The 13,553-nt window shown below is 30.8% G+C and overlaps 1 protein-coding gene across 1 annotated transcript in view; it reads right to left on the bottom strand.

Annotated features, from left to right (window-relative positions):
- LOC106459744 (TBC1 domain family member 23-like) overlaps nucleotides 1–13,553 on the bottom strand; it is a 30,082-nt gene that overhangs the window by 8,713 nt on the left and 7,816 nt on the right. Inside the window, exons 7-13 of the mRNA XM_013919400.2 lie at nucleotides 12,815–12,861; nucleotides 11,467–11,570; nucleotides 10,077–10,205; nucleotides 7,977–8,072; nucleotides 6,274–6,487; nucleotides 4,231–4,373; nucleotides 2,195–2,280 (exon numbers count right to left, since the gene is read on the bottom strand). Of these exons, the coding sequence (XP_013774854.1) occupies nucleotides 2,195–2,280; nucleotides 4,231–4,373; nucleotides 6,274–6,487; nucleotides 7,977–8,072; nucleotides 10,077–10,205; nucleotides 11,467–11,570; nucleotides 12,815–12,861 (819 nt within the window). The remainder of the gene's footprint in view (nucleotides 1–2,194; nucleotides 2,281–4,230; nucleotides 4,374–6,273; nucleotides 6,488–7,976; nucleotides 8,073–10,076; nucleotides 10,206–11,466; nucleotides 11,571–12,814; nucleotides 12,862–13,553) is intronic.

Genomic DNA, 13,553 nt, shown 5'->3' with positions numbered 1-13,553 from the left:
TCTGATGTTTAATACTATATTATTTATCAACAACGGAGAGCCAAAGTTTTAAGCTATCAAATGATATATATATTATATTACATTGTTTACTGTACAGAGAATTATCTATTTTGCTTCCAATTCAAACTTTATTCCTACACGAAACACATTGATCAACTTTGGTCGCATAATTAGAAAAGCCAGCGAAATTGTGACAGATACAGAATACTGTCAAATTTTTGTATATTATTATTCTGTGTTCCTTGGTGCATTATTTAGAGCAGTAGTATTGATAGTTGACCCAGTACTATATTTCTTTTTTTTCGTAGGTATTCTTTATTTATTATTATAAAAGTAACTAAAATGTAACAATTATAAACTTTTTAAGTTAGATTAGGTAAAATAAATAATAATGATAATAAAAAAATTTCCCAAGATACGCTCACCAAATAACTTACAACTTGTGTGGTGGGATTATTAGTTTGACACAATTCAAAGGGCAATAAACCAATAAAATTTAAGTACAAATAGATGTCTATTATTACGAGCTTAAAGCTATTGAGAATAAATAAATGTAGTTTTATTTTACAATTACAGAAAGAAAAAATGTAGATTTATTTCGATTTTTTTTTTGGTGGTTACAAAGTTGGTCAAAATGACCAACCTTGTACAGTGTTAGGGTAGAGAAAATAACAGATGAAATATAGGATTTTACTTTACAAAAAAACGTTTGAAATTTATTTAGGAGGTTTTAGAGATTATGAAAATGAAATCTGAGAATTTTCAGATGAAGGAAAGTATTTTTAATCTTAACATGGGAATCGCTCTGCACTTGGAGCAGTCAACACTTTGAATCGATATATTCATGGAGTAATTTGTTGTGAAATTACTTCAACTCCACATACCACCACTAGTATGCATACCAAAATTTGAGATTCTCTGTTCTAGGGTGGTCTAAATCTAACAAGTTGAAGTTCCATTTGACTAAAGAGTTTCTAGAGGAGTTCATTGCCAGTATTAGACTGTTGTTTACAAGTGCCAGTGATAAATCATTGGGGTTATAAAAACTTGACTTGTAGTCAGGCTTTTTGCCAATGACCCGTGAAATCATCTTTTGGACAGGCAATTGTCCATCAAAGCAGGTAAAAGTATTAAATTATTTTCAGTACTATTAAAATATGCTTATCTGCAACACATAAAATATACAAATATCTTTGTTCTTTACCATTTAACTTTCTTGCGATGAGCTTAGTTGATTCGACATAACAGTTGACCCCAAATTGACCTTTAGAGTTTCCATACTATAACTTCTAAAATATTTTTTGTATCTTCACAAAATTTTGCAAGCTTTCAGGAAGCATTAAGAGACCAAAAAAATCAGAGTTTTTAAGAGTGTCGGTAAATTCCTTTGTGAGCCAATCAAAATTTAGCTCATCCATGAAATGAATTTGTGACACACACTGGCTTTTATGTAGGTTAGATTACATTCTTTGTTCTTCACTGCCGGACAAAAACGTTTCAGTATTTTTAGTTAAAATAAGTCATTTCATGATAGTCAGTATTCTCTCTGCATGAACAGCCTCTAGGGCAGTGGTTCTCAAACATTTCAGACTCGCATACCACTTTTTATTTAATTTTCTTAAATTACAAACCCAGGTCTAATTTTTAAAAAAAGATAAAAACCTAGTGACAAAAATTCATGTTTTAACACTTATCCTTAATGCGAAGGACACAGTTGTCCTTTCTGGCACGATTGAAGAATATGTGGTATAATTTTTTGTCAATTTGAAGGGAAGAAAATACTGGCGAGTCTATGTAAGTAGAGGGTGAGTCTATAAGTGAGGAGAGTAGTACGTACATGTATGTGGAAAGCTTAGATAGGGCTTATTACAAATTTTATGATTTTTTTTATATTAATTGTTTCGTGTAGCACCGACATTAAGACTGCACATTTCTGTCTCTTTGTTGGTCAAGCTTGATGTGCAAAATTTATTTATTTCAGTTAACTGTGAAGTGCGAGGTTAGGGTATACTATGGGAAGAGTTGGTAGTACTTGCCCCATCATTTTTGACTGGTTATATGCTAGTTATTTGTAAAAAAGACAACTAAATACTTTTTATAGTGTGATGACACTAAAATTCAATAGTATATCTTGTTAAGCTGGAAGAAATGTTTCCTCATGCGTAACATTAAAAGCAATACTTTTTCTGCTTACCTTTCGGCAGACTGTGGTGGGTTGGTGATGTAGTCCACAAGTTTCTCTCGCACAACCGCCGATTTGGATTTCATCAATGTAGTGATCTGTGTGAAAGATATTCTTTTAACCCTTTCTAGACAGTTGGGATATAACTGATATCTCCTGTTAGTTTTTATTCCCACAGTAAAAACACTTAACAAAACTTTCCAGTCTTTAAATAATGTCTAATTTCTTATAATAATAATTTGTTTTTCTAATCGTATAATTTCATAGGTTATGAAATATCAAACATTTTTTTATGAAACACTGTTTTGAAAAGAAAAAAAAAAACCACTTTCACCTTAGACTTTCAATTTTCTTTAATGTTAATTAAAATTTTCTGTTATACAAGTTCAATTAATTTTAACTTTGTTTGGTTTTCATCAGTACATTTCTTGTGATATTATATTTTGCTGACTTAAGCAGTCGACTTCTTGCTATAAATCAGACAAACACGATATGACTGACTCAAAGATTCATCGATGAACAATGACCCCACCTTTCAAAATGGTAACACTATTACCTAAAGTTAGGTGCGGTAACATGATATTCTACCAGCAATATGTTTGGTTTGGATAAACTTATGTCTAATTATTAAAGTTTGTTTTTCATAAATAAGTTCTTTGTCATTTGAGCACAACAGACTTAAGAAAGGTTTGGTGCAATGTAATTTTCCAATTTGTACCTTCCCATATGCCAAATACTCATCTAGTGACCTTAAACCTAAAAAACTGCTATAAGTAAAGCACTTAAACAACCAATGACTTGCCATATTTTCATATTTTGAAATACTGAAGTTTCTTAGATTGGACTTTGAAACAACTAATCTTTGACTTTGACAATATTTTTATAAAAGTTATGAATAAAAAATTTCCAACTGAGGTTTAAAGATTTACAAAATTCACCTTGCTCTAGGACTACAAAACTGGAATATCTGTGTGCTTAAAATCAGTTAGAAAATGTTGTTACATCCCATTAGGATTACGAGATGCAATGTATTTAAAAAGTAATCATCCTTGCACTCAAGTTAGGCTTAATGCAAAATTAGTTGAAAAATGTGGATGCACCTCTGTCGAAGGATTAAGAGGTGCAATGTATTTAAAAAGTAATCATCCTTGCACTCAAGTTAGGCTTAGTGCAAAATTAGTTGAAAAATGTGGATGCACCTCTGTCGAAGGATTAAGAAGTGCAATGTATTTAAAAAGTGATCATTACCCGCAGTCAAGTTTGTAAAAACAAGTTAGGTTTGGTACTTAAACTGTTATAGTTTAAAGTTTGTACTCACTAATTAAACTATAATAATTATAATAATGAAAAAAAAAAAAGGTTTCACATTAACTTCTTTTGAATACCAACAACTTTTAAAACAATAGGCCTAATGTTTGAATTATTAATAACAGTAAACAGAATATGCTTTTTTTTCATATTCCTCACAATTTATATATTGGACATTTTAAAATAGTAGTGTGTAGAAAACAGTATTTCAGATCTATCTTCTGTCTCCCACAGATCACAGCTCCGGAAGCTTTTCATTCAACATAAAAAAAATCTTTAATTTGAAGAAGAAGAAGGAGGAAAAAAAACAACAAAATTTTATTGTAGGAAGTATATCAGTTCTATTAACTGACTGTGTAAAGCTATTCCAATAGCAAAAGGTTAGGGTAAAAAATCTTTAATGCTGCTAAACAACTTGATTTGTAATTCACATAAAAACATTTTGGACAATAATTTCTAAGTTTGAAATCAAAATCTGTTAGGAACTTCATCAACATTTGAGTCAATGGAATAGCAATGGATGAAATAAAAATTAGACGCTTACAAATAGGCAGAAATAACCAAAAAGTTAAAAATTATACCTTTATTTCAGGGGTGACGATAACCCCCAGTAAAAGAGAAACCTACTTAACTTACAATCTTACGCTCTAGTTGTTCTTATTAGTAATAAAATGAATTAGACAGAACTTTAAAGAGCACATTTTAAACGTTTCCTTGATGTCAAAGTTAGAATATCTTACCTTGTCTAGAAATGAGAAATCTTCATTCTCAGTACCATTTGCACCATTATTCTCATGCACAGCTGGGGTACAGATGATACATGATTTCGAGCAATGGTCTGTGAGGCCACTATTCAAACTGTCTAACATAAAATTGTGTAGAGCTGAAATAAAACACATTCAATTGAAATCCAAAAAAACTATTAGTTCAGTGGTTTAAACAGTTTAATCAGAACTTTATTTCATGCCTTTTGTTTTATTTATTTCAACAATATCTTGGATAAAGAAGAAAAACTACTTTACTGTTTCAAAAGATTAAACTTGTGACATCTAATAAATGTGTTTTTATTTTAATATGGTTATATTTGCTTAAAAAATTAAGTTGAGACCATGTTGGTAGTCTAGAAATTATTTTTTTATTATTATTAATAAGCATCACAAAGTTGACATTTGTTAAAATATTTCCAAAATAAACTTGTATTTTTTGTTCAATGACTATCTTACCAAAACTGAACTGTGAAATTATTATCAAAATTTACAGCAAGGATGAAAAGACAAAATCTTCAAAACTTTTTTTTTAAAGTTTCTTGCAATTAACTCTATAATCTGTACACATATTAACTTATACAAATTTAATCAAGTTTTTATGGTTTTATCACAATACGGTAACAATACCATCACCTTACTACTCGTGTAGGCATCGATGTAACTTTTTAAACTCATCTTCAGTATCAAGATAGTTTGGGTATTAGTCATCCCATTGAAGGCTCCAGTAAGAGCTTGATGATGATGATGCAACAACACAGACCTTAATTGATCTTGATGAAGTGCACAGGCATCATTTAGGGCATCCTCGAGTGTGGCTGCAATTTAGGGCTAAGCTGTTGTCTGACAGCATGCTTCGTGTATATAATTCTTACAAGGGAAAACTTACTATTGAAGGTGTTAGTTAAAAATGTGATACCAAAGCCTGCAAATTTGTTTGTGTTTATCTAGAAGACTTTTCCATTACATTACATTTTCTTTTTATTGAGAAACTGGTCATTGTCCTAGTTAATAGTGGGAAAAAGGTTTGCTCTGTAATTGCAGTTTTGTGCCTTCATCAGTCTGTTATTTTCTTTGTTTGAGTAACAATTTATGGCATGTTCAATTTTGTCTACAGTAGAAATTGTTTAGCAGCTTTACCATGAATTATTATCTTAGGGGGGGGGGGTTGTATTTAAGAATTAAACTTTCAGAAAACAACAGGACCCCGTGTCACATCTCCCACACTCCAAGAAGTTCTCAATGATGACCATGCGTTCATAGATATCAACATAATCAAGCTGTCACCGGGGTCTGCTTTGTTGTGACGTATATGTTAACCATCTTGACATAAGCAGGCCTGAAGACTGGATATGAGGGTTACAGGAAACGTTGTTACCAACCAACTCTCTCTCTCATCCAGAGGAATCAGTGTTTCCAAGGAGTTGGAGTCCATAATTAACCTACTTTTATTATGAAAACCCAGCCGTTAAAGATGTTTTTTTACGTTAAAAAAATCTTTACTTAACTGACTTAGAAACCTGACTCTTTACATAATAACTTGTTTCTATGTATATGGGCATAAAAATATAAAAAAAAACTATATTATTTGTACCAAAATATGTTATAAAAATTCTTGATACAATAAAATGTTTTATAACAAGAGCAGCAATTTAGATTAATAATAGATTAATTAGGTTAAAAAATCACATTAAATCGTATATATTAAAGGAATAGTAATAACAGTAATACAAAGCTCAGAAAAAAAGGTTTAGTTAAAATTTGAATTTTATTTGTCAAGAAAAGATGCTGCAAATTAAGCTTACCACACATACAAATCTGTTAAAAAATACAGAACTGTGTTTATCTGGCAATAAATGTAACTTTCTGTAATCAACTTAATTTTAGGTGATAATGAACAAACTATTAAAGTAAACAATGGCCTAACAACCTAGTAAAAAAAAGACAATACTTGTCTTCCAAATATATAAACTATGAAATTGACAATATTAATCACAGGTTTTCCAAACAAGTATGCACCTTCATAGCCTCCCTTGGCTAGGCTGACAAAAGGAAGCTGCTTCTGTAGAAAACTGGCCACGACCATGTGGACGTACTGATCTTCTTCCTCTCTCCCACTTCCCATGAAACAAACATGTTCTCCTCCAGCCACTGAGCCAAGCTTAATAGCCTGTTTCTGGGCAGCAAAAAGTGCTTGTACAGCTGTGTTGAAAGATGCAGGTTCTTGTAGCATCTATCACGAAAAAAATAGAATAAACTTAAGATGCAAGTTCTTGTAGCATCTATCATGAAAAAAATAGGATAAACTTAAGATGCAGGTTCTTGTAGCATCTATCATAAAAAAAAATAGAATAAAATTAAGCATAGGCATGTGAAATAGAAGCTAAGTTTAAATAGTGTACATGAACGAATTGTAAGCCTCACGAAAATATATGAAAAATAGACGATTATGTGATTACGAAAGAAAAAACTTCAAAGTATGTTGATAAGCTTTCATATCATTAACTTTCACTGAACAAAGAAATAAATTAGAAAACAGAGGTTTTATTAGTTTACTAAAACTGTATTCTTAAAAGGACTGTTTGTTTTGTTATTTCGCACAAGGCTACACGAGGGTTATCTGCGCTAGCTGTCTCTAATTTAGCTGTGAAAGACTGAAGGAAATCTAAGATGTTTTTAAATGTCTTACAATATTATAATGATTATGGTTTGAGAGATGAAATTATTTATTATTGTTTGTTTTTTTAAATGCAAACTTGAAACTTATTTCATGTAACAATGAAGAGAAGATAGCTTATTAATGAAAACAACAAATGTTCCACAAATAATTAAACAATAAATAACAAGTTATACACCTCAAGAAATAAACAATTCTAATAATCATATGAATATACGAAAAATTACAAGAGAAAACTGGATAAATTCCACAATCTACTTTTTCCAGATATATATTATAATGTCTATCTATGATCACGTCTTGATAATTTTATTTGAAAAACGTGATATAGAAAGATGTTAGCTGAAAGTAGTATCACTATTTTTAATGGAACATCAGTTTTGGCAACACATATTTAATAGTTTAGAAATATTCTGCCAGCAAAGGTCCCTCAGATGTGATAGTTTTTAGGATCTCAAATTTTTAACACCTTAACATGCAAAGCATCAAATGTTTAACTAATGTAAATTACTTCCTGAAGAGAAAGGTTATATCAGAAGCTATAGCTCAACAAATAGAAAACAAACAGAGCAAAATTATTTTTCTAAACTGAAAGAAATAAGAAAACTTCAATTTTTCAAAGGTATTAATGCATATGGCCAAAAATTATATAAACCAACTTGGATGCAGTTTTCTTTAGTTCAGTAAAATGATCTGGAGACCAGTGAAGAAAATCTATTAAATGTTAATAATCCAATGATAAAACTTTATCAGAAGAAAGGTTTCGGTCTCTCTTACCGATGCCCCTTTCTGATCAAGTAAAATCAACTGTTAGCAAGGTGTGAGGAAAACTTTTCTGATGGCTAAACCACATGAGAAAAGGTAATAGATGGTTTTAAACTAAAGAAATAAGGAACATCAAAAAGCTAAAAACTCGGGCAATTTGTCTGTACAAGCAGCAAGCATCATTGCTGAACAGCTGATACGAGAATTATATATATATATAAACTATACAGAGCTGTTATCAAACAAATACATAAACATTGTCTTCAGCATTATCTCTTACTAGACTTGAATCGAGGTGAAATCCGTTAGGCAAGTGTCCACTGTTATATTGTTCTGCTGGGCGACAGTCCACAACAAAATACTTCAAAGCATTGTCCTTCAAACAGGGAAAAGAAAAAATTTTGTTTTTAAAAGTCTGATTAAAAGAAAAAATACTAGCTGTAGCACTTTACAAAACAATGATTTATAATCACACTCTAAGTAATGTTACTTGTTGTGAATTGAGAAATAAACTTTTACTAAATCTTTATTTGATCATTCTCAAATTTCAATATACATTTATAATGAATATTAGAAATTTAATTTGAATGGTGCTTGAAAAACCAAACCTACCACAGTCACTGGTAATTACTTTTATGGAAATGTTATTGCTTAACACGTTCACGACATCGTGTGCCACCGTTGGCACATTTGCATGTCTTCTCTTGGACACCTTGAGCCACCCGTGGTACACGGGACCCATAAGATATAACTACACCTCATATCTCCAAAGTCCTATATGTGAGTTTTTATTTTGTACGGATAGCTATAATAACGCCACGCCCTCCACCACGTACCACTGGTGGAGTACGGATGCCATGTTGAAAGGACAACTGAAATAAAACAAATTTACTCGATTTAATTACTTTTTATTTTAAAATTACACATGACCGCCAAAGCTTAAATGGGTAAAGTCGGGACGTCGTGAACATCCGGTGATGCACTCGTGAGAAAGCTGTCAATGCAGTCATTCTGACATAAAATATAACATAAAGTTATAAAATTAACAGTATTTAAAACAGAGTTCACAATGAGGCTTTACGTTCCTATTGCATAATTAGAAAAATCACGTCGCGAACATCTTAAAGTAAAAAAGGGAATGAAAATCCTGTATCAGCGTGTGCATGTATCAACTTTTAAATGGTATTTCAGATAGTTTATTTAGCAGGTGAGGAGGACAGATATTTTACAAGCATTGCTAATCCTAGAATATTATTTTCAAGAGATCTACTATGTTTACAGAATTAAAACTTTTGTGATTAAAGATTATTATTAGAAAAATAAAGGCAATATCTTAGTTTTCTAACAATGAGAGTAAAGTACATTTGAGTTTTTAAGATGCCGAAGTAAGCATTTGAGATTTAACAAAGATAGCTCAGTTTTGTGCCTACTTTTTATTTTATTGATAACTTTATTGGGTATGACAACAAGATTTTATTGTCACAACAATTATAATTCAGGCAATAACCTTAAAAGCTATGATACAGTGATCTAATTTTTTACTTCATCTTTCAGTTGAATTATTTCATTCACATTTATGTTTAATTTATGCTCTGTTATCTCGATAGAGATTGATGTAAAGATATAGAACAGTAATTTGCAACCTGTGGTCCATGAGTTCCCTTAAGATGGTTCATAGAAAAGCAGGCCATGTGTACATATATATAAATTCAGGTGGGTAGTTTGAGAATTACTGTTTTAAATAGTGGTTCTTAATGTTTTTTCACTCATGGATCCCCTTCATGAACCAAAGACAATCTCTCAGACCACCATACTCAGATAGGTCTATCTGTAAAAGCTGATACCACAGTGTATAAAAGTGGTACTGGCATAAACATATAGGTCAATGAAATTTAAAATAACATTAATTTGATCAAAAACAGTATAATTTCTTTTTTAACCGTGACATAGAAACTCGATCTTTATCCCCACAGACCCTCTTTAGAATGCTTACACACCCTTAGAGGTCCATGAACTACACAACTAGTCCTTTTATTACCTCTAGATGAGAGTTTCCCAAACAATTTAGAGTTGTCGACCCATCGATGAACTTACAAAATTGTCGTCGATCCCCAAGTTCTTAGAATATAAATTATAAATGAAACTTTTTAAAATATGTATTTTTCATTACTGTGTGAATTTATACACTTTGGAATATTCAAGAAAAAGAAATGAATGCCATTCACTTGCTGTTGCTGCCAGGCATGGGGCGGTTAGTTGCATAGGCCAACCTTATCCTAGATGCCATTTCTGACCCCTAGGGGATCGATATCGACAACTCTAGATCATACCGTGTATATAAGCAAAATTTATTACAAACGTACAAGCTACTGATAATTACCTTATTAAGTTTTGGCTTACTACTGAAAACTAGTTCCCAGGGTGACACAGGAAGGCATAAAGCTTGCGATAAGTTTGCTTCTTTTGCGTTTTCATCACAACTATTACTAAAAATAATATCATGAAAATCCTAGAAAAAAAAGAGAGACTGAAATAAACATATTATTATTATTGAAGGTGTGATTTATATTCTTTCGAAACATGAACTAATTCAGTACTTTAAAACTGGCAAAAAAAAAACATATTTACAAACAAATGGAAAAAAATCACACTGTGCCTTAGTACTAGTTATACAATAAAAAGTGTAATTTACATTAAACTCGTGATATCATACGGGGGTGATGAGAAAATTGAAAATAAGCAATTTGGAGCAAACAAGTGTCATGTGACACATCCAAGTAAAGATTAAATATTTATTTAAATATTTCATTTTGTAATTAAGAAATTAAAACATCAAAATGTGGATTATTAAATATGTTTTGATGCCAAAATTTATAATAAAGTAATTTAATTAAATTTTTAATATAACTCTATAAACATTCATGACATGCACACTTTGACCTATCTGTATTCTGAGGGTTAAAATGATTTTGGAGCCTCAAAAAATCATTACAGTCTATATTAAAATGTTCAGTTATGCTCTGTCTGTCACCTGGGCATCTTGACAATAGCCCCACAGTGCAGTTTCTGTTGCAAAAGGCTCTGAAAATTCTAAGTCCCTGTTCTACACACATCTTTATGATTTGAGTATTTGAATATTTTGCTTTGGAAATGGCTGTTACACACCTTTCCCAAAAACAACAAGTTTTCAGTGGCATCCCATTTCCTATGAAATGCCAAACAATATCAATAATCTAGTTCTTATACATTATATTCCACCTCAACCTTACAAGTGGCTTGCTGACTTGCACGTTCAAGATTGTTATAACACACTCAAACCTGTAATCCCTGATTTCCATTCATTCTAGCAAATATAGTGCATCATTGTAGAAAATCTTGTCTATACGTCTGATATCGGATCAGCTTAATATCTATTAGAATTGGTTGATATAAAGTGTATCAAAGAAATAACAATATTTGACCCGACTAAAAATTTGTGACTTTTAAGAAAGAATAGAACAAAGCTACGTGCCTAGTTATAGAAGCATAAATAATGTAATTTACTGTAAAATAAATGATTAATAAGAGTTGAATAACCTTAATTTAAAGCACTGTATCACGTGAAGTTTATTAAGTATAAACAATAGACCACTTGTAACATCAATTTCAATACTTTCTCTAACTGTAATATTTTTCATTTTCCTTATGTTTATTTTGACAATACTATTTTTGAAAAGTTTCACAGATGTAGATAAAAATATTAATCCATGAAATTTTGAAAAACAACTCACCCTAGTGAAGGAAACAGGTGTCCGTGACATGTAATATTGAGCCAAGAAACAAAAGTCTTCAACATCTACCATCTCCAAGTCACACGGTGCAGACTTCAGTATTTCTAAAAAAATACATTGACAATTATGCATACTAAGCTGTTAACTAGTCCTAAAGCTACCTACTAACAAGAACAAATTGTAATTTAATACTAGAAGTTTCATTATATCAGGTTTCACACACAAGTTACAAATTCAAGACTTAACTTTTTTTTAAAGAATCATATTGAAGTTTTCAAGGCTGATTCAGTACATATTATTATAAAAATGAATTGAATAGAATAGATAAGAAGTCACATTTAATGTATATGTAGTCATCGCACTTGTTACATAACTTTTAACACGTGTCTTCAGATTTAATGTTCATCGTTGTCAATGTTGCAGTTATTCTTGGGTTACCAAGATCGGTCAGTGAAATAAGTGAAAGTTAGCTAATCAGAATCAGCAATAAACTGTAAAAGAATAACAATGCCTAACGTATCCCAGTACACTCAGTGGTCCAAACAATTTGTAAATAAACACAGTGTCAAGCAACCAATAATATTCATCTTAATAATTAAATATTTCTAAAGAAATATCTAATTTACTAAATATTTAAAAACTATCAAATTATTTCATTTTAGATATGTTTACAGAGAGTTCTCTGTGACCTATAATTATGAAAACAGTTTGAATATTCAATCACCCTATTCCTAACAACTGATGGCCTGTGAAAACAACATTTAAAAGCCTTGACCCTCCTATTAACCAATCATAAAATCATGCAAGGCACAGGATTTTAACATTCTGGAGAAAGAGACTTCTATAGTGTTGAATTATATTGGTAAAGAAAGGATAGGCATGATTCCAGCAGGAATAAAACAGATTATTCCACAATCCACCACCATTTACACACTAGAGGCAGTGATGAAAGTTAAGTAACTAATTAGTATAGCATAAACAAAAAATAGTTTATTAAAATTTTGAATGTAAGACACTAAAACTTTGTGTCACGTGCAGTAAAAGATACATGTGGCAAAAAGAGTTAAAGACCTTGTCTCATACAATCAACTTTATTATATATATATATTTATTTTTTTGAAGTGCATAGTAAGCCTTATGTTATTCTCCTTCCAATATTATTATATTTTTTCCACATGTCGGAGCTGAATACTCATATTCACTTGGACCAGAAATATATTAAAGCACTTCTAATTTTCAAACACTATGGCTGTCTCGACTTAAATCCAAGTTTTAGGCCTGATCAAGAATGCCCATTTATTTATTTCTTCCCTATTAATATAACCATTTGAAATGTTTATCAACTCACCTATTAAAGCATGTCTTGGCTCTTCCTTCATTGTTAAAATCTGTTCTCTGGCCAACGAAATTTTTTTTTTATCAGAAAATAGTTTTAAAAAGCAGCACAACTTCAAAAGAAATGTAGTGATTGCAACAATATTTATCATTACAAAATAAAGATATTTTACTACACGTTTCAAATACATTTTGATGACGATCCAAACAACTGCTTGAAACATGTAGTAAAAAATCTTTGTTTTGCAATAATAAGTAACTGTTCAAAAGGTGTAATACTGATATTAATTAAATGCCACGAGAAAATCAATTAAACATTCATCATTAAACTACAAAGCACAAATTATTACAACACTATGTTCTCTTGCTCTTCCTGGAGATTATAAAAAAAAGAACAGGAACCACCTATATCAATAAGCTAAAGTTCTGAAATATCCAATGAAAGGATAAAAACAGTATTTTAATATCAAACATATTTCATAAGTTGTCAAATTTCCAGACTTAAAGCTAACTAATGTGAAAACAAAAAACATATATGGTGGTCACTACTGACATAATAACATGTTTTATGTCATTACGTGCAAATATACATACATACAAACATCATCAATGATAACTTGGGTCTTTTGAAAAGTTATAGCACATATTTACATACATACAAACATCATCAATGATAACTTAGGTCTTTTGAAAAGTTATAACACATATTTACATACATACAAACATCATCAATGATAACTCAGGTCTTTTGA

The sequence above is a fragment of the Limulus polyphemus genome, unplaced genomic scaffold (genome assembly GCF_000517525.1).
Source record: "Limulus polyphemus unplaced genomic scaffold, Limulus_polyphemus-2.1.2 Scaffold656, whole genome shotgun sequence".
NCBI lineage: Eukaryota > Metazoa > Arthropoda > Merostomata > Xiphosura > Limulidae > Limulus > Limulus polyphemus.
Note: the sequence above shows the minus strand (reverse complement) of the source record. Positions and strands in the feature narration are given on the sequence as shown.